The following is a 22153-nucleotide window of genomic DNA, read 5'->3' on the forward strand; positions in this document are numbered from 1 at the left end:
ATGGAATATAGGGGGAAATAGGTAGATAGAGGTAAGTGGCAGGTAGGTTCAGGAATCAATGTGAACATTCAAAGCAAAATACCTTCCCAGCCCAGAGGTGTGTTTCCTGGGGTGGTTGTAGACTAAAACTGTAGATAGCATCGAGGGCTTGTTCTAGTTGCTCTTCTGCTCTTAAATATAGTTAAACTTCTCCTTTTTCTTTTCTTTTGCTCTTCTGCCATCCAAACTGAAAGATGTTGGGAGGTGGTTGTTAAATGGCTCTTTCTTTCTTTCTTTCTTTCTTTCTTTCTTTCTTTCTTGTCCTGGATTGCATTGCTTACTTTCTAGCACAGAGGTTTTACAAGAAGGCTGGACCAAGTAATCATAATTAATTTGTGGGCTGTTGTTTTCTCATGTCCTTTCACCAATCCCTCTACAATAGATAATCAGAAGCTAACCTCCAGGAGGTCTCGCATCTGTTCCAGCTATTCTTTGCCATCCAGGCAAGAGCTGACTGTTATAGGTGATATGCTGGGGGGTAGCAGAGCCACCTTGCAACCCTTGCCTCTTTTCTGTAACATGACCCAAATGCTGCCCACATTCAAAGGCTTCCTGATCCCTAACCTAATGGGTCTTATTGTCTCATCTCTGCTGCCAGCTTCTTCATTCTGAAGGTGCTGCATGACCTACTGTTCTGTATCAAGCTACACATTCTGGGGAAAAACAAGCTACAGACAAATTAGTGGCAGGGTTTGGTATTTTAAGAAATAGCTCCTGTTACTAAATAAGTTGGGACTTGCAACCTACACAGGTTGCCCCTCCTCACCTTCATTTGTAATGTTTGCATCTGTTTATTCTGTGCACCACTGGAAGGGGATCTAAGCAGGAAGGTCTTTTGAGGCCTCCTTACCTGGTTGCAAAGCAAGTCACTGAAGGGGTAGATAGAGGGGCCAGACGGCATTGGGAGATTCAGATTTGGCCTCTCATTGGAGTTTGTTGCACTCACTTTTTATTAATCAGATGGCTTCTCCAGCAAAACCATTCAGCACTCAAGTAGTGTGAGGATGGCAAAAGATTCTTGAGTTCTAAATGCTGTCTAAAAAGAGGCCATAGAGGATATATATCCACATCTCTTCTGTCAGTTTTAATACAAAAACAGATGGAATTTCAGAAGCTATTCAGTAAATGTATGTCCATAACCCATGATGTCTTTAATGAAACCTTCATAAAAAAGGTAGAGGAGAATTAGAAAACACCTAAAAACCTAAGAGTAGTGTGTCCCTCTTTGGGTATGCATTCTGTAATTGTACTGGAAAAGATTATATTGGCAAAAGCTTGGAATCCTGTAAGAAATGTCTATACTTCTATAGATGGGGGCCATTGCACATCTGTTTTTCTGATTAAGAGGTTGGATGAGTTGTGTGGCTCAGAAATGGCACTTGACTCCTGGGTGTTCTCTATGCTGTTTGAGAGCTTTTATTAGAATGCTGAGAATCACCAGTCCTGGTCATAATGTGAATTTCTAGTCTGTGGTTTGTAGGGATTAAACAGGATTCTGAACAGTTGTCTATCAAGGCTTTTGAGTACCTTAGAGGAACAGTGACAGTTTCAGCAGGAATTTGTTGGGGCAAGAGTGCAACAGATTTTCAAAGGATTTAGGCAGTTTTGGTCACCAGAGAGTCTTGGGCAAATATCTCAGAGATGGTCTTAGAAGAAAGAGCCTTGTGGATCAGTAACTGGATGAGGAACAGAAAGAAAGAGTAGGAGTACTTACTTGGACAGGTCCCAGAATTGAGAGGTGTTAAACAGTGGGGTTCTTCATGTGAGCTGTGTTAGGACTAGTGTTTTTTTAAATATGCTCATAAATGCTTTGGATTAGGTGGCCAGATTTGTTGACAACAACAAAGTATTAAAGGTATTAAAAAGAAAATGGATAGCAAAAAGCTCCAGAACACCCTATCCAAAGGAGTATTCTTTCTAAAAGGATGTTCAAGTGGCAAATGAAGCATATTAGAGCAGGAAATCCCAGATTAGCCTATGTACAAATAGTGCATGTAATAGCAGTTGCTTCCTCACCAAAAATAATCTTGAGGTTATAATAGCTCAAAGAAAATGCTGCCTGGCATAGGGAAGGTAAAATTCATGTGGAAACTCAGTAGGGAAGGAACTGAAAATAAAAATGCCAAAATCATAATGTCTTTATAGACATCTGTGATATAGCCACACTTGGAGTGCTATGTAGTTCTGCTAGCTGCATCTTCAAAGGATATTGCAGGGCTGGAAAAGGTGCAGGAAAAGATTAGAGAAATAATGGAGAATATGGCTGTCAATAGCCACTAGTCCAGATGGTTGCATTTCATGCTACCTCCAGTATTAGAGGCAGCAGGTCTCCAAATTCCATAACACAAGTGGAAGGATGCTATTGTGCTTGTGTCTTGTGCTGTGGTCTTCTTTAGGCATCGATTTGGCTTCTGTAGAGAGAGATTCTTGGGTTAGGTAGGTCCTTGGCCTGATCCAGCATGGTTCTACTTATATCATATGCGGGGAACATAATAGCAGAGATCCCATTGTAACAGCTACAGCTTTGCCTCATGGCTGATTCATTTGTCAAATATGCCAAAAATAGACAGGGCTGTAATAGGTAGGGGTTCTTGGTGATCGGATTCACACCTATGTAGGGATCGTCAGTCACTGGCACAGAATTTTGGAGAGCCTCCTAGGATGTTTTATTTCAGTTAAAAAAAGGGGGGGGGGTAAGCCTCATTTTCAACACGCACTACTTCATAAAAAAGGATGGGCAGGGAGATATCTTACCTCTTCTCTGCAAAGTGTCCAATTCCTTCTACTGTAGTGATTGTTTACACTCTGTGCCAACCCTTTCCTCTTCCTTCCAGGAAAGAAGTAATAAATTCCTGCTGGTTACAAAGAAAGTGGTGGCAAAACAGATGCTCAGATCTCAAACATGGGAAACACTTATATTGTGTACCTCAACCTGGACCATCAATCATTATTTATTTGTACATTTGTTTAGCATTTATAAGGCACAGTGAATCCTAGTTGGTGTACATAATGCTGTCAAATGGAAAATGTAAAATAGTAAAAAATAAAATATAATACAGAGAAAATAGGCTTTTTATTTTTTTACTTTTGAAGAGTAAACTTTTCACAGAATCTCAGAATTGGAAGGGACTTTCTCTGGCCTCTTACTACATGAAGCTTTAGGACAGTTGCTGAATCATAGTTTACAATTATGAATGTGCATGCCCTCTATTGCCATAGGCAAAGCTATAGCTGTTATAATGGGATCTCTTGCTGGAGTCATATTCCTATTTCTGGTCACCCATCACCTCTCTGGAGGAATACAGAGACACATCTCCAAGCCCTCGTCTCTTTGATTTTGGATACATTCTCTAGCATAGTCCTAGCTGCCCTTCTCAGTCCTGTGACTTGCCTTCTGTTTCGAGATTATGGAGAATTTCTGCTATGCTATTACTCTGTTCCTTTTAGAGTGCTGTGGGAATAAGAATAATAGATGGAAGCAGGGTTTACTCTTCCTTCATTTTATTTGGGAGTCAAGGTTAGCTGAACTAAGTCATTAAGTCTATTGTGTCCACTTCAGTCCTACAGGGCAAGTCACAGTATTTCTCACAAAAGGTTTAATCTAGTCTCTCGCTGTTGGAGATTAGGATCTGACTGCCATGAGGGTAGGATTATCCTTCTCTTGCCTAATGCTGGGTTTCAGATGCACCTTCCTCTGAAACATCTGTTGCTGGCCATAATTTCAGACGGACACCAGACAATACCAAAGTGGATCTAACCCAAGGTCATACACATGTAGTTATTCAGTGATTATGGTTTTAAAAGATTTTTGCATGCAGAGTTATACTGTGTAATAGCTAAGCATCCTTCCTTTGTAATAATTGACACAAACAAGTTTTCCCTTGGCACTTTGTGTAATAAAATGGTTGCAGTCTTCTTGCTGTTTTGTGCTGTGCTAAAGCAGAATTTGGTTTGTTCAAGATTCCTGTCTGCCTGCTCCAAGAATGTATATGCATGCTTGACTCTCTCCTCCACTGGTGTCTGCTTAGTGCACAAAAGGCAAGCGCAGATTTAACCACTTGGGAGTCAGCTGAATGCATACCACACATGTCTGACTTGTAACCATGGTCAGGAATAGGAAAGCAACTGGTACCTTCAGAACCTGTTCAGTTGCTTCAGTCCAGCACAACATTCAGAGCATTTCATTTGGAGTATGTGTCTGTGTGTTTAAAAAGAAGCCAGCAACTGAAATAGTTCAGTGCTCTGTAGTATGTTACCTTTTGCACTGTTTCAAGTCAACAGATTATATGAGCATAATTTAAGCTTTCCAAACTTTTCTTTGTTTCAATGCCAAGAAAGTCAAAAGCCTTTTTATCCTTTTAGGTGAAATGAATATGTTTATGATCTGGAGCTGTTTTATACCATTAGGTGCCCTGTAGACCTCATGAGAGCATTGTTTGGGATATGTAGTGACCTAGGAGTTGTGCATATACATTTACTGTGCCTTAGTATTTTCTATATCTTGTCAGTTAACACATAGTCCACATTGATGTCCCATCTGTGTGCAAAAGTATGTACTGTTGGGTGCAAAAACGCACTAGTAGAGGGGAATTGAGTTTTTGCTTTTCACTGCCATGTTCCTGGCACTTACTGGCATTACTATTGATGCCTGCTGATAATTCATGAACAGAGAGAAATAACAACCTTGAGAAGCACTTAGCATACTGAAATCTGTCTTTAGAACCTGAAAGTTGAAGAGAGGGAAGCTTCCAGAACAACAGTTTGAGTGGTGGCAGAGAGTAGAGAGGCTGAACAAGTAGCAGGCTAGTTGACTTACAATTGATTCCTACCACTCTGCTGTTGGGGGGGGGGGAGGGGGGTGGCATGTGAAAGTTATGCAGGGTGAAGTTTTAGAGAAAGATGGATGCTGCTTCCCAGCATATTTATTGCTTAGCTGGTGAGTAGTGGAATGCTTTGGGTGGGTGGAACACATGAAGCAACAGAGACAGCAGAATGGAGAGAGTTGTATCTGCAGTGAATGTTTGGAGATTAATATGGTATAGGGTGGCTCTTAGTGATTTAGCTCAAAATGAGGAAATTAATAGGAAACCACATGGGAGGAGAGCCAGAAAAATATTTAGTACCAGAGCAAGTTCACTTCATTTCCTAAAGCCTGTTTGTTTTTCAGTTGCATGGCATGAGTGAGTTCCTGATGATTCCTTCTCCACCTTATTGTCCATTTCCAGGTACTGGTCACCTCAACAGTTGGCCTGGGGTTGGAGATCTTCTGTTGACACTAGTCTTCTTTCTGCTCTTTGGCTCTCCATGCGAGCCAGAGACAAATGGATGCAATCACAAGTGTTAGCCTCAAACGAAAGTTTGATGATGTGGATGTGGGTTCGCCCATCTCCAACTCTGATGATGAGATCTCCAACAGCGACAGTGCAGACAGCTGTGACAGTGTCAATCCTCCCAGCTCCACTGGCTTCATACGTAAGTTGTGTGGGTTACAGGGCTTGTCATTCTTTAGAATATGTGACACACCTTACCCAGAGTCTTAGTTTGCCACTGTTTCACAAAAAACTATTGGTCTTACCACAGAAGTTAGCTGTAGAAGTGGTACTCCAGCATTTGTACTGTACTTCAGTGTTTAATCAGACATAATAGTTTACCATGAGAATTTAATAAGCATTCTAAAGTGCACTAGCACTGGTGGATTTGGAGAGCTGAGTAATTGCTTCTCTTGTTGTCAACCAGGAGCAGGTTTTCAAAGTAGTGTTCTCCACGCTTTCAACTCCAGTCATATTATTCACATTACCAAATAAAACTTGAAGCCTTCAGCTACACTGGTTGGATCTCAGGGTGTGGGTGCTTCTGAGAACACCTAGGAATGCCTAAAAGTTCTTTCACACTTTGATGCTAAGGGGATATGTATCTAGGGTGCTGGCTTTTCCCATATGTGCCTTCCACAATTGTTATGTATTCTATGGCATTTCCTATAGAGTTGTATTCCCTGCAACACCCTGACTGACATTTTTCTTCTTGTTTGCTCACTATTAAGTATTGTAAAGAACTGATAAGCCATCCCAGAATTTCATATAACCCAGCACAAGTTGCATGTGCTTATCTGTCAAACAGGATGATAGTTATGGTAGCCTCTGTGTGAAATTAATTGCTAATGGGTGTAAAATAATATCCTCACATCTGCTGCTTGAATTATTTTCTCAAATTCACTGGGGGGGGGGGTGTTTCATACCATGTTTTTGTGGGCAGGCACATTCTGGGATTTGAAAGAAGTTGAATTGTAAGAGAAGATACAGGAGGTTTCTGTAAGGGTAAGAACTGGACACTAGTAGCTATAGGACATGAAATAGGAGCATAACTGAATTAATAAATCCTGTTATAGCTTGTTATCTGTTCAAAGGTGCTGTGAATAAAAGCAACCATTTAAAATGACAGAATCCTTTCATATTAGTTGTATGAAATATGCTGCTCCTTATAAACCTGTGTTCTTAAAATCTGTCACAATTCATTGTGGCAATACATTGGGAAATTCAGGAGTGGTTAGGGGGAAATCTTGATAACTAGATCCCTGAAAAACAACTTACCCACTACTGCTGATATTTCTCTGAAAAAGGCAGGCACAAAAAGTTGAATGTCTGACAGGCTCTGCAGTGTTGATTCCTCCAAATCCGTGGCCACCCTCATAAACTGTGTATATGCCTTAGTTCTTTACATTGCTTGAGAATGAAATAGCAGGTGAATCAGTGCAGACTGCTTGGAGGAACACCATAATAGAGGGAATGGTCTATTGCTCAAGCCACAATTGTGGCTTTATAGACCTTTGAGTAACCTAGGAACGGGAATGGGGGAAATATATGGGTGAATGTAAATGTAGCTTCATTTCCTTTTTAGCTCTTTCACTCAATGTCTGTTTTCTGCTTTCTTGCACCTCAGCAACCTCCATCTTGAAAAGGCAGAAACAGTTGCGCAGGAAGAACGTGCGCTTTGATCAAGTGACGGTGTACTATTTTGCAAGGCGTCAGGGATTCACCAGCGTGCCCAGCCAAGGAGGCAGCTCCTTAGGCATGGCTCAGCGCCACAACTCTGTCCGCAGGTACACCCTTGGTGAGTTTGCCCAGGAACAAGAAGTCAATCACCGGGAGATCCTTCGAGAACACTTGAAAGAAGAGAAGCTGCATGCCAAGAAAATGAAGGTATGATTTGGCAAAGAGTAGAACCTAGCAGCCTCTACAGTTGACTTAAAAAAGATTCTGTTATTTTTTTTTTTGGGGGGGGGGTATTTTTATTTTTGGCTAGTGCTCTTTGTATGCTTTGGCACATGGATGGCTAAAGCAGTACAGTCACGTGTTATATGTCTGATTCTCTTTTCTAACTTGTAATCTTAGTGAAAGCAGTTAGTCACTTTTCCCAAGACCTACCTGTGGAAGGTGCAGCAGGAGACCTTGGTGTTGGTGTTATGTGCCTTCAAGTCACCTTTGAGTTACGGTGACCCTGGCATAGGGCTTTTTGTGTTCTTTGTTCAGAGGAGGTTTGTCATTGCCTTCCTCCAAGGCTGAAAGATAATGACTCACCCAGTCTCCCAGGTCCCATGGCAGGGTGAAGATTTGAACCTTAGTTTCTCAGAGTCTTAGTCCAGCATTCAAAACAATATCCCATACTGCTGATCCTATATCGTTTTTCCTTATAGGCAGAATTCTTAATATTCTGTTATACTCCATCCTAAATTAATGAGATGTGGTGTCCCAAATTTACATTTCTGGTTCCCTCTGCTTAAAACCTATGTTTGTGCTCCAAGCAAAATTCCATCTTTTTTTTCCCCTTCCATCCTTGAAATTATTGGAATATTCACAGCCTGTCACATGCGTCAGGACCACAACTAGACATGGTTGCTAATGCATTTATGAAACCACATAACCGTCAGTAATTTTTTTCTGGTGTGGAAAGAACCTGTGTTTACAAGGTCTTTCCCACTGGGGTTTGGCAAAGAGCCACTTTGCTTTCCTGGTAGAAGCAGAAGGATTCCCCACATTCCTGCAATGGAGGCACCTTAGCATTAGAGAGTGGAGGGATTTGCTAATGATTCTCACCAATTTTCCTCCAGCGACCTGGCACCGGATTTGGCTCTGGCTATCTGTTTTCTGTCAAGCCAATTCATGAGAAGGTTCAGGAGTCTGCAGTGGAAGACTCTGGGTCAGCCTCCCTGCCAGAAGCAAGATTCTTGTCCCTGCCTTCTGCGTTATCTTGCCTCCTGGCTGTCTGGTCTGTGTGTCCCATGAGTTGCCTAGCAACTGGGCTTCCCTTAGCAGACTGGATGCTTCTGTCTAAAAATCTAGCATTTCCAATCAGTCTCTTGCTGCCATGACAACCAGCTTAGCAAAAGAGACAAATACCCATTCTGTAGTCTTGCAACTGATGCCTTCGCCATGGCCTACTTCTCATGGTAGATGAGAAGGCAAATCTGAGACTACTCCAGGGTGTAGGTGGGGAGTTCACATGATTAATTGCTTTGCCATTTAAAAAACAAAAACAAATCCTTCCATAGAAAATCGGTATATCAGGGAGAAAGGGACTAGGCAAGAATTCTTTGCCTTCATACGCTAGTTTTCTGTGGGCCAGGACTTATTTGAATGGGCCACCACAGAATAGAAGCTTATATGAAGGGCACCCAGGGATGCATCTGTTTGGAGACCTAGCTATCTACCAATATGTGTTTCACGGATGGCACAAAGAGAGATACAAATGTGTGGGCTGCATTTTGAAGATTTTGGTAGGAGTGGGCACTTCGTTGTGCCCATCTTGACTATTGTTGGACTGAAATTCATGTCATCCTTCACCTTTGGCATGTTGTTGGGTGTTGATGGACACTGCATCAACATCTAGAGCTGTGGTTCTCAACCTTTGGCTCTCCTAATGTTTTGGACTTCAACTCCCAGAAGTCTCAGCCAGCTTGCCCAAATGAGCAGGGATTCTGGGATCTGAAGTCTAAAATGCCTGGAGGACCCAAGGTTGAGAACCACTGATCTAGAGGGTTACAAGTTGCCCATCTCTTGTTAAAATTATGGAAGGGACTTAAGCAGGAATAATTAGCCAACCCAAATGTTTGTGGGTTCATTTCTGCTTGATCTACTAGACTTGTGAATGTCTTCTAAATTGTGCATTTTTGAAGCAAAATAATTTGTGATCTATATAAACAACCAATTTCAGAAGAGGATACAGGACAGTGCATGCCATCACTTCTGCTTTGCTTTTCATGTCCTTGAGGTCACGCTCTGTTTGCCCATGGGAGAATGGGTGTTCTTTCCACAAGGCCAGTAGAGTGAACTATAGTGTATATCATCCATTTTGTGTGTCGCTAGCATCTCCATTTTCTCCAGAAACCTGCCAAGTGGTGTATGTATTTAGTTTCATGGCAACATAATGGCTTGCCTTAAGGCATCTAGTGATCCAAGTATTTAGGAGGGATTCTGGGTTTTACCGAATTCAAACTCCCTCAGATTGCAACATGCTGGTTCTTGCAGCTGCAAGGAAATGGAGAGTGGAGTTATCATGTGAGTCGTGTTGCTATGACCTCAATCACTCTTGCAGTGAGGCTCGGTTGCATCATGTCTCTGAGGAATGGTTGCTCTGTAATCCTGGGGTTGGACTGATGAAATAGCTCCCATTTGCTTTGTTTGTGCTCCCAGCTGTCTGTGCCATTGACATTACTATTGGCTGTGAAAATGTGCACCAGTCTGAGGGAATGAGGAGGGCTGGGCTAGTGGAGAAAAAAAATATCAGTTAAGCTGCTTATGCATTGTCCCCCTGGTTTCTCTCCCCCCCCCCCCCCAGGTCACTCTTTAAACCAATGGTTTTCAACCTTTTCTATGCCCCACACCTCTAGGAAATGTTTGATTAATGTTTTCACCCCCTACAAAAGTAATATCGCATTTGAAGATGAAGAAATCTAGTTGAGCCACAAATTGAAACACATTCAACAATACAAGTGAACAAATTGAACTTTTAAAAAATAAGCTTTTAAATCAGTGCATAAAATGCAAATCTAAATTGAGCAATTAGATTCTAATATATTCAGAAACAAATGAGTGATTACTTGTCGCTCAAAGTCACAAGCCATCCTTCGTCACATCCCCTGAAATTCCATTTCATGCCCCCTGGAAGTGTGGACATATAAGGTTGGGAACCCCTGCTTTAAACTCATCCCTTGAGTATACAAGGATATTTTCAGTAGAGCAGTGCTACTCAAAGTGGTGGCTCCCAGACAAGGTGCTAGTCCCTCACGGGTTTTCAGGAAGAAAGAAGCATGCATAGGCAATGGATTCAAATATGGTGCCTGTCCCTTGCACATTGTGGGGGAGGGAATCAGATACCCTGAGAAGTGCTGCTTTAGAGTACCTCCGATGCTTCAGAAATGTGCAGGTTTTGAATGGCTTTTCTGAACAAGTTCATAAAACAAAAAGGGCATGGATAATCCCCCCCCCTCTCTCTTTTTAATAAAATTACCCTCCAGTCCTTCACTTTACTTGACATGCGATAACTTCAATGTTTGCTCTGGGAAATATGAGGGCTGTAAACATTTTTTCCTGAAAAGCGAGCATCAATATTCTTGAGGATTCTGAAAAACTGTTATATTTTTGTGTCCTGCTGTAATATAATGTGAAAATTTTGTTCTCTTTATTGTCTCAGAAGCTGAAACGCCTATATGTGTATTGTTGCTCATTGTTTAGAACTCATATCCTATTTAAATGACAGATTATAAACTCGTCTAGGAAGGGACTTATTATTTTTGCTTGCAGTGCATTGTAAAGTTCAGCATATGATGAAGGCGCAATAAAAAAATCAAGGGGAGGAGGCATACACCCACCAAGATTTTTTTCTACAGCCTCCCCCATCCCCATCCCACTCTCCAAAAGAGAGGGCAAAAAATATGGAGCATTGTGCTTTAAGGGAGGGCATGTTTCTCCTCAAAAATGAGGTGGCCCACACTTTGGTTTAGTGAAACAAGCTATATAAATCAGGGGTACTAATTATGCAACTAAGGCTGTTTTGCAGCTCATCATCCCAATATTGGGTTGAACTGAGGAATATCACATATCCAGGAGCATGATACCCCTTCTAGTCATTTCCAGTTTTGCCAAGAAGGACTGTGTAGGCCAGGGTGGTGAGGGAACTGACGGTGATGCCATCTACCCAGAACCCTCTACTTAACCCAACAACGGCGTGCTGTGACGCTTTTAACAACTACTTTGCAGACAAAATCTCTCAGATAAGAGCCCATTTGGATGCCAATGTTGAAGCAAAACCAACTACTGAGGTGTCCAGTAAACCCGTTTATGAGATTAAACTGGATCAGTTTGAGCTTGTGAGTACTGATGACGTGGACAAGGTCCTTGGAAAGGTAAAAAAGACAACATGCTCTCTTGATCCCTGCCCATCATGGCTGGCTGTCCAGGGGGGTGAGGCATTGATGGCACTTCTTAGACGTTATCATCAATGCTTCCCTTGGGAGGGTCATATACCATCCACTTTGAAAGAAGGGATCGTTAGACCGCTCTTGAAAAAACCCTCCCTGGACCCCCTGGAGATGAAAAATTATAGGCCTGTTTCTCATCTGCCATTTCTGAGCAAGGTGATCGAGAGAGCAGTTGCTCTTCAGCTCCAAGCAGTCTTGGATGAAGCCAATTTTCTTGATCCATTTCAAACAGGCTTCAGGACCGGGTATGGGGTGGAGACTGCCATGGTCGCCTTAACTGATGACCTTCGTCTAGCCATCGACAGAGGGAGCGTGACCCTGTTGGTGTTGCTGGACCTCTCAGCGGCATTTGATACAGTAGATCACGATATCCTTCTGGAACGCCTGAGAGAGTTAGGAATTGGAGGTACTGCTTTGCAGTGGTTCCACTCCTTCCTCTCGGGCAGGTTCCAGAGGGTGATGCTCGGGGACAGTCGCTCTTCAAAAACAGAGCTTAATTGTGGTGTCCCTCAAGGCGCCATACTGTCCCCGATGCTATTTAACATCTGTATGAAGCCGCTGGGAGAAATCATCCGTGGATATGGGGCTGGGTGTTATCAATATGGTGATGACACCCAAATATATTTCTCCATGTCCCAGTCATCAGCGACAACGACAGATGGCATCTCTCCCCTCAACCAGTGTCTTCAGGCAGTAATGGATTGGATGAGGGAAAACAAGCTCAAGTTAAATCCAAACAAATTGGAGGTACTTACGGTAGGGGCCCCCAAACCAGGGATTAGGCTGCAACCTCCAGTCCTAGAGGGGCTCACACTCCCTTCAAAGGACTGTGTTTGCAGTCTGGGGGTGCTTCTTGACCCGTTGCTTCAGATGAGGAATCAGGTGAACGCGACAGTCAAGAGCGCCTGTTTTCAGCTTCGGCTGATATGCTAGCTGCGCCCTTTCCTGGAACAGGGTGACCTCGAAACTGTAGTAGATGCACTGGTAACCTCAAGACTTGATTTTTGCAATGCGCTCTACATGGGGCTACCCTTGTGCCCAGTCCGGAAACTCCAGTTAGTACAGAATATGGCAGACAGGTTGGTCACAGGAACAGCAAGGAGTGACCATATAACACCAATATTGAAGTCACTCCACTGGCTGCCTATCAGTTTCTGGGCACAGTACAAGGTGTTGGTTATCACCTTTAAAGCCCTACATGGCTTGGGCCCAACCTATCTAAGGGATTGCCTGCTTCTATATAATCTGCCCCGTACACTCAGGTCCTCTGGGAGGAATTTATTACAGCCCTTAAAGACCAGGTTGACGGCGACCTCCCAGAGGACATTCTCTGCAGCCACTCCCAACTTATGGAATGGCCTGCCGGATGAGATCCGTCAAATTACCAATCTAGAGAGCTTTAAAAAAGCCATTAAGATGGATCTCTTCTGGCAAGCCTTCCCGGATCTCTTCTGGCAAGCCTTCCCGGTGGCAAATGCTCAGCCACAAATAAGACTTCCCATCCAGTGAACTCTGCCCATGATGATTTTTATTTAGCTTAGTCAGTTTTAATATGTAGTTTTTGATCTTACATTGTTTAATCTTGTCTTAAGGGGGGTATTATGTATATATGGATGTATTTTAACCTGTTGTACGCCGCTTTGATTGCCTGGCAAAAAGCGGGATAGAAATAAAAAAAATATTATTTTATTTATTATTATAGAGAGCCTCTAAAAGGTTGAAATTTAGTCTGGAATCTAGATCTTCCAGAGTTAACCACCACTAATAATAACTCTAAGGTGAAACATTAAAAGTATCTAATTACTCTTCTGCCTTATTCTTTGGAAGAAACACACAACACACCAGTCTGGTCTGGAGAGGAGAAAGCAGTGGATGCATGTGTGGAGCTGACAAGCATCTGGGAACCGCCAGCATGATTCACCTTGCCCAACATTGTCTCCATAGACATGGAAATGACTTTCACAGTTTCAGATGCCAGGGATAGAGAGCCAAGCATGTCCTTGACCGCTAAGCTGTGTCCTTTCTCCCACAGGACATGTCCACAATCCTGAGTATTGTTCAGTTAGGAAGCTAGGAATCACTAGCTTTTTGATAGGGGTACATCTGCTGACAAACCCTATTTTGTTGCTATGTTGTGCATGAAACAGACCCTGAGGACAGACAGATTATTTTCTAAAGTGTCATTTGAGCTGTGTCTTTGACCTGTGTGGGAAGTGGGGTATCAACAAACCAAAGAATATCCCCCATGTCTCGGAAAGGCTAGGATCTGTCTTATTGCATTATCTTTTATAGTGTTCTGCTCAAGCTGCCCTTTCCCCACAAAAAAATAATTCACATCTACTTTGCACTAACCCAAATAATACAAACAAGATTCAATTATCTTCCATAATTGTAGTTTACATCTTCAAAGCATCCAGAATATACTGTTTTAAGAAATCATGAGAGGTAAAATAAGAAAGGAAGAAAGTCCTAGAGCTGAAATAGATGAGTGATTAGGCTAAGGGAGGAAAGTTGCTGTAGCAAAATTAACAGGCTTATCAGGAATCTGAAGTCCCATCCCTTAACTGTTGTATTGTCAGCCAAGGCTCTGCCAGATGCAGTGGACCCTCTGTATCAGTGGGGGTTCAGTTCCAGCCATCCCCTGCCACGGATAGCAAAAAACACGGACAAATGAACCACATATTATTCAATGGCAGCTATATGAATGTGCACACTTCAGCATGCACATGTTCATATAACTGCATTGAATAGTATAGGCCATGGCGATCTGCAGGCAGTCACATTAGCAGATCTGACGCCCACTGATATGGAAGGGCCACTGTACTGTCTGTATTTCTTGACTCTCCTGCAGAACATAACTGCTAGGATATTTATTTATTTATTGGGGAGGGGAGGTTTAAGCCTAAAATTCTCAATTTGTGCTGGGTACTAGATCTTGTCCTCATGCATCATATGCATAAATGTGAGGAATAAATGTACTGCTGGGTTATCCTCCAAGTTCTTCCTGTGCCTGTGTAGAAGATGGGAGGACAGTCAGTGCTGCTGAGGATACCTAGTTGTTGCTGCAGCTTGCATCACATGTAAATCACTATACTTTTTTCTTTATTTCATAAATTGAATGTTACAAGATTATAATTTTGCAAACATGTTTGTGTGTCTTCTCTCTCTATTCTCTCAAAGCTGACAAAGAATGGCACCGTGGAGTCTGAGGAGGCGGATGGCTTGACCCTTGAAGATGTCTCCGATGATGACATTGATGTAGAGAACGTGGAGGTGGATGACTACTTCTTCTTGCAGCCGCTGCCTACCAAGCGGCGCCGTGCCCTCCTTCGGGCCTCTGGCGTTCATCGCATTGATGCAGAGGAGAAACAAGAGCTCCGTGCCATCCGCCTCTCCCGGGAAGAATGTGGCTGTGACTGCCGATTATACTGTGATCCTGAAGTCTGTGCCTGTAGCCAAGCTGGAATTAAATGCCAGGTCAGTGGGGAACCCGCTAGGCTTTGGCCTGAACTATGCCATGTTGTCTATGTCTTGTTATTATTGTTAACTATATTTATTTATATCCTGCCCTTCTCCCAAAATTGGGACTCAGGGCGGCTTACGATATTAAAAAAAAGTACAATTAAAACATACAAAAATGGTAAAAATGGAACTAAATTACTGCAATATTAAAACAGATTGTTAAAATATCAAACACAGTTTTAAAAGATTTTTAAAAAGGTTTTAAAATTCCTCTCTGTCTGCCCCTTTCGGTATTGAAGGGTGGGGGACTCTTCTGCTGGCTTCAACCTGTGTTTTAGTCTCAAGGAACTCAGTCTGCCTTGTGGCTGTCATCTGCTGATATCCCTGATTTCCTAACTTAATATACTGAAAGTGCTTTGGCTTGGCATAGGCTGTCCTTGTGCCCATAGTTCACAGCCACACAGGCTGAAGTGCAAAGACCCTGCTTTTTCCCAAAAGGAAAGGTGGTAGTTAGATCTGCTTGGGGATGAATTGCAGGGAGCAGACTGGCAGGAAGGTGAAACAACTCATTATGATAATAAGAGCAGGAAGAAGCTCAGTGATCATGAAAGGAATTCTCATTATTGTGGAAGAAGGACTGTCCCTAACAGAGCGAATAATGTCCTACTAATTCAGGGGGGAATCTGCTGTCCTGGTGCTTCCCTCTACTGGGCACCATCTGTAATGAACAAATAATAATTTAAAAATCTGTACCAGTGTAACATGAATGCTGTAATAAGAGCAGAAATTCTTAGGATGCCAAATTTATTGTTAAGTACCAGATTCCTCGCTTGCACTGTCTGAACAGTTCTTGACCATAACCCTTCAATGCTATCTGAGTGGCTGCATGACACATCTTCATTGACTTGTCCCCCCAGCAAGCATCCTTTCTCTCCCCACCCCTTTTTTGCATTATAAATGTGCAGCTCTGGTGGGGAATCCCTGATCGCTTTCCCATTGGAGAAGTCTTCTTTTGCCTTCCCCACCTGGTGCTAGAAGTACAATTTTTGATTTTTTGTAACATGCCAGATGGCACATCTTTAAAAAATAATACACAGAATTAGGAAGATAAGGCAGGCCACACATTTGGGGAATGAATGAAAGAGTGATGAGGTAATTTGAGGAAACTCCGGAGGGATCAGTGAGGGCTATGGGCTGGTTGTGGGCCAAGTAGCCTGTTGCTTATAAATAGCAGCTTGCATGAATTTGGCATCTTCCGTCTGACACAGTGCAGTGATTCTTTTTGCTTCTTCTCTCTTTCTCTCTCTCTCTCACTTTCTCTTTCTTTCTTTCTTTCTTTTTCTTTTTTTTTGCCCGGGCTAAGGCTTTCATCTTCCACTTCCCCAGTGCTCTTGCGTCGGCACCATTTCACTGTCCCTTGCTTCCCCACCCAGGTGGACCGAATGTCCTTCCCATGTGGCTGTTCCAGAGATGGCTGTGGGAACATGGCAGGGCGAATTGAATTCAATCCCATCCGGGTGCGGACTCACTACCTACACACCATTATGAAACTAGAGCTGGAGAACAAACGGCAGGTGAGCCGAGCCCAAACTCTAGAGGAAGAGAGTCCTCATAGCTCCAGCAGCGACTGGCTGGGAACCCAGGCCCCAGAGACACAGGATTTCCAGGAGTTCATGGCAGAGAATGAGACGGCAGTCATGCACCTTCAGACAGCGGAGGAGTTGGAGCGGCTGAAAGCTGAGGAAGACTCTAGCAGTGGCTCCAGCATGGAGAGCCTTGGCGTGTGCATTTTGGAAGAGCCCCTGGCGGTCCCCGAGGGAATATGCCCCAGCCTGGCTACGCCCATCCTCATCCAAGCCCAGCTGCCTCCAGGTTCTTCTGTGCTGTGCTTTACGGACAGCTCGGATCAGGCAAGCTCAGCTGAGGGTGACCAGCCCTATTTGAACAATGGGCCTGTTGTGTACTATCAGGTCGACCAAAGGTCGGTGCTGGGGGTGAAGGGAGAGAGCAGTGTTGAAGACTCAGAGATGCCCTCTCGTTACACAGATGAGAAGGACCTGAATGTGTATTCTGTCCCCATGACCTCACTGGTGCCTTGTGGCAGAGCCGCAGCTTCCGGCAGGGCAGAAACAGGGAAACCTGCTCCTCTACCTCTGGAGCCTCTTTCATCTGACAGCCCCTCTGAAGTTCCTCCACCAAGCCTGACGTTCCATACAAACGTGTCACAGGACAGTTTGCGGCCCCAGAGTGTTGGGCAACCTCCAGAGAGAGCCTGTGAGCTTAATTCATCTCCTGAGGAATCCTCTCTGGGACCCCCTGCTCTGACTGTGTGACACATCCCAACCCATCACAGCTCTTACATCTTGATGATGTCTATTTATTGATGGCAATTTTGTCTAAAGGCCATAGCCACTGGGGATTATTTAATATGGGGCAGGTGGGAGGGCGGGGAGAGAAAGGGAGACCACTGTATTACAGGCTCAGTACAAAATGAACTAAAACAAGCACTTATGGCTGTCACAAGGTAAGAGAGTCCCTTCCTCTGCAGATTGGAAGGCCTCTGGGTACAGAAGCAGCTGGACCATAGACAACTGGACTGCCTGGCGAAAGACACCTTACCTGCATCCTGGAAGGACCAACTGTGAATATGGCTCATGGAAGCAATAGAGCAAAGCTGCCTCAGTGCTTGATGGGTGGGGTGAGGAGGGGAGCAGAAGACACTGTTACTGCTAGATGACATCATGTGCAGTGGAATTTCTCTGTCTCTTTCTCTCCATCCAGTTGCTCATCCTGGCAAAGCTGCTGCCATCTGTATCATTCTGTCACCTTCAGTGCTGCATCTTCTCAGTAACTGTGACTTTGCTTGAACTGCTCTGACCAGTTAACACAGCTTAGGCTCTACCAACTCTCTATTTATGTGAACTTTGCTACCCTTCTTTCTCTGGAAAATCCATACATATATATATTTTTAAAATTCAGTATGAATTAACTTTGATCACAACTGGTTACATCTACAGTTTGGCATGCAGCTGTCGTATAGAACCATTTTCACCCTGAAGTCTCCTCCCCTTACCAATAGCTTTATCCAAACAGGCTGACACTCCATCTTATATGTCCTTAATGGGAATTGGTGAGATAATCAGTTTAAATGTTTGTGTGTTTGCTTTTTTTTAAAAAAAAAAACGTGCTGAATGTTTACTGGGGCATCTTGTGTCCCATGACCCTAAACTTGACACATCAGTGTCATTTTCTGAGCTGGGTCTTGCCTCTGTGATTTTAATTGCTCTTCTGGGGTCTGGTTCTGTGAACAGTGATTGAACCAGGGTGGTGTTGGGTTGATATTCCCAGGGGAGGTGTAAATCTTTTTAGAGAAATTGAGGTTTTTAATAGACAAAGTACTTCTTCATCTGCCCTGTGATTTTATGAGTTATGTTCTTCCCGTCAACTGTTTCAAGATGTTCCTTTCTAGTTACACAAGTAATTTGGAGACAGCTCCAAATGCAAGCACTCTGGATGAATTTGAAAGGCAAGAGGAGTATATGCAATGAAGCTGCAGCCTGTCAGGTTGCAAGAATAAAGGGACCAGCAAACGTGCAATAGGATGGTAGTGGAAGGGACTCCTGTGTTGTATGTATCTGCTGTGACCTCCATCCCAAAGAGGTGTGCAGTGAATTGCTCCTATTAGTCCAGGAATGCAAAGGAAGAGTAGGGGGATGTCCTTGGAACTTCCATTCAGCCCCTTTGTCTTAGGGATATTTTCTACCCTCCATTATAACAAAGGCACTTTTTCTTCCAGTAATTTGGGCATCCTCCTTTCTTTTATAGTAAATATTAGGTTAATATTGCCTTCCCCTCATTACACATTCTCCTAGCTTGAGTTGGACAATCACAGTGAGTTTTCTGTGATGGATCTTTGTAGACCAGGGCTGAGTAAGACAGTGGCCTGGCTTTTCCTTATTTAGATTTTTTTCCCCCAGACTTCTACAGACCTACATCCTTCTGGCTATTTTTCCTGTCAGTCCTTAAAAAATTCTGTACGTAGTAAAAGGCTGCTGTACTTAACCACTCCTGGTGTGAAGCATTCTTCCATCATCAATTACCTCTAGGTAGGAGTTAACATGCATAATCGTATGTGTCATGTGTGTTTCTCTGCAGAATGCAGCTTCTTTGTGAATGGAAAGTTGATTAGATGAACTTGAACTTTCTAGGTGAGGTTAGGGAACCTTGTACCCTTGAACTGAATCATTCCTCCTTAGATCCCAGTCTGACCCTCTAGAATGGCCCTACAACCCATGAACCATCACTTGGTGGTTTCTCAGCTTTCGTTGTCTTCCCATTCTAAAAGTTTGAAATGTCTCTCCTGAGGCTCAATTTACTGGCAATAACAGCTTTAAGCTAAATTATGCTGGTAGTTTTTGTTCCATGCTTTTGCCTCATCACAATTGGAATCCCCTCGCCTCCAAGAATTTCTAGGAGCTGGTTCTTGTGGATGTGTGTCAGCCTCAAATGCTAATCACAGTGAAAGGAGATTGACAAGAATTATCTTTATCATAAAGATACTTGGAAATAAAGAGAACAAAGTTGTGCTATCAACAGCTAACTCACTCTGCATCCATCTCTATAATAGAGGTGTAGAAAACATACGCTTCTGAAATGGTCCTAGTTCCCAGAGACATAAAGTGAGCCACAGGGACTTTCCTGGAAATGGTGGCTAGAGAAAAGTCTTCAGATTGGTGTTTTGCAACCCATGAAAGGCTCAGTGCTGATGGGATGACTAAATATTGTATTTAATTATACAAAGGCTTCAGTTGCTTAAATTTCCTCCCTTGATTTTCATTTTATTCCCAACAAATTCTTAGCATGTATGACACACCCAAGTCTCCTGTGTTTTCCTCATTGACAAGTACTTTGCTTTCTCACCACCACCACCACCAGCTGCTGCAGTGAATGGTTTAGAACAGTGTCACTAGTATGGGCAAACAGCAGGCATTGTCTTTCTGTAGTGACTTTAAAACTAGGGAGAGGACCTCAAGTACCCGAGGACTGCCTTAAATTATCTATCATAGTCTCATTTACTGCCTTGCAGAAGCAAAGGGCCATGATAGAAATGCCAGAATATGCTGTCACTACCACCTTGCTGCTGGTAGTTCTGCTGCTAAGGTTTGGATTTTTATTTTATGTGTCTCTTCCCATAGGCTAGTCTTGGGTTAGGGAATTGGTGACATTAGAATCCTTCCCCATTTTATAATATTGTTTACACAATACAAAGGTGCTATAAAATGCTGGTTTTATTCTCAAAGGTAGGCATTTCCAGATGTGACCCTCTCAGGAGCGGGACATGTCCGGTGTGCTTGAGTTCAGAAGGAAAAGAAGTGGGAATATGCTGCCTTTTCACTTAAAGTAGATCCTTAGGTAAAAGGGCCAAAGGTGCTCTCTTAGAAAATTTTAAGAGTACTGTGGGCATCCAGTCTCCACAGCTGCCTGCCTCTCTTACACAGTTGACAACTAAAGGGTCTCTGCTATTTGCCAGCAATTTCCTGTTCTTGTTGAGATATGTTGCAGAATAAAAAGCACCTGCCTTTTTCTTGGAATGCTTCTGTGCTTCCAGTTGAACATCGAACTAGAAGCCATGGACACCTGAGGTATATGAGCGGCTGAGGCTTGACCTTCCACCTTCTTCATTTTTGCTGCCTTTAATTCCATGCGCTGCAGATGAGGTTTCTTTTTTCTTTTGGGGTTGGGAGAGGGGATATTGACTGTGATCAACTCTGAGAGATTTAAATGAGAGTTTACTCTTTTGGATCTGACAGATTCAGAACCTCCCTCTGTTCAGTGCTTAACTGTTGCTCTTCTTCTTGACCATGTCCCAATATTGAGTTGGTTTGCTAGAATATACTTGCTATGGATGGAGGTATCTTCATACTTAAATGTAAGAATTCTTTTTTGAACCTGGGGAAGGAATTCCCTTGACTAACATTCCAAGAGGCAAAGGATGACAAGAATGGGATGTTAAAAGTTCAATGGTAACATTTGTATTCTCACCCAGTAGATAACAGGCAGGACTCCAGTAGCATGTGAACTGCTAACTGCTATGCTGGCTCTATGCCACAATAATCTCCATGAGCCAGCAAGGCCTAACTGCTGATCTTCCAAGCTATGACCTTGGAAAATTAAAGCAGTGCTTTACCTTTAATGAAAAGAGTAGGTAAATTGGTTGTGCAAATATGATAGACTTATAAAGAAAATTTCAACCAGTATGAAAAACAAACCTGGGAGTGTCAGTGAAATTACCAAATCTGGTCTCTAAATCCTGTTTTAGGAAAGAAGAGATCTGACTTTGCAACCTTTTGTTTAAAGAATGTTCTCTGATGTAATGAAGTATATTTTCCTCTTCATACCAGGCCTTTAAACAATCTGTTACAGATATGTGGTACCAATATTAGCATAATGAAACACATCCATTCTCTTCACCTCTCTCCCTCCATCTTGGTGCTACTGAACTGTTTACATGAAAGCAGTCCTTTTACTGCTTGTTTGAAAGATAGTCCTTATTAAGTAAGCTCTGGTCTGATACACTTGGTACAAGCCTTGCCCTCTATGTCAGTAACTTGTGACTCTGATAACTTTATAACTTACTTTCTGCTCTGCATTTCATGGTTGGTATACAGGTGGCATTTTCAATGTGAATCCAAAGCTTGTCAGGTCCTCTACATTTTGTTTTGCATTTTATGTTCTTTTCATTGTGATAAGCTGTATTTAAAGAGGATATTTAAGTGTAAAAATAAATGCTTCAACTTGCACCAAGTAGCTTCTGGACTCTGGTAAGTGTGGTGTGGTTTGATGCAGCACTATTCTGTCCATTTGCGACCCAGTGTACATGTAGCCTCTCATTTGAGAGCATGGTACTAGTTCTCTTGCCCTTTCCATGTATTGCTGTTTAGTAGCTCAACATATGATACACTATGCTTAATCATATTATATTAACCAGGTCTAGTAAGCACAATTTCAAAGTTGGACAGAAATTTCATTATAACCAACGTGCATACAAATGTTACCGCATGACTGAAGTGGACCGTGAAGAGGTGAGAAATTCAAGTTTGTTTCCAATCTGAGCATGATCACAGATCTAAAAACACCCATCCCATGGTCAATAACTACCAGTAATTGCTTTCTAAGGCC

General features: G+C 42.8%; 2 protein-coding genes across 5 annotated transcripts in view; one reads left to right on the forward strand and one right to left on the reverse strand.

Moving 5' to 3' along the window:
• Window positions 1-21774, forward strand: part of CSRNP2 (cysteine and serine rich nuclear protein 2) — a 42163-nt gene extending 20389 nt beyond the window's left edge. Inside the window, exons 2-5 of the mRNA XM_089480722.1 lie at window positions 5265-5511; window positions 6976-7235; window positions 14693-14989; window positions 16408-21774. Of these exons, the coding sequence (XP_089336848.1) occupies window positions 5361-5511; window positions 6976-7235; window positions 14693-14989; window positions 16408-17307 (1608 nt within the window). The 5' untranslated portion in view covers window positions 5265-5360 and the 3' untranslated portion in view covers window positions 17308-21774. The remainder of the gene's footprint in view (window positions 1-5264; window positions 5512-6975; window positions 7236-14692; window positions 14990-16407) is intronic.
• The window catches only part of LETMD1 (LETM1 domain containing 1), a 32158-nt gene continuing 19702 nt past the window's right edge, over window positions 9698-22153 (reverse strand). The window contains exons 10-11 of one of the 4 annotated variants that reach the window (XR_016271998.1): window positions 21611-21724; window positions 9698-9796 (exon numbers count right to left, since the gene is read on the reverse strand). The gene's annotated coding sequence lies outside the window, so the exon portion shown is untranslated. Of the gene's footprint in view, window positions 9797-14887; window positions 14973-15274; window positions 15693-21610; window positions 21725-22153 lie in introns of those variants that run through there. The other 3 variants (XR_016271996.1, XR_016271997.1, XR_016271999.1) reach the window with 3 other exon arrangements.

This window comes from Sceloporus occidentalis, unplaced genomic scaffold (genome assembly GCF_023333645.1).
Source record: "Sceloporus occidentalis isolate IW3139 unplaced genomic scaffold, rSceOcc1.0.p SCAF_1, whole genome shotgun sequence".
NCBI classification, from domain to species: domain Eukaryota; kingdom Metazoa; phylum Chordata; class Lepidosauria; order Squamata; family Phrynosomatidae; genus Sceloporus; species Sceloporus occidentalis.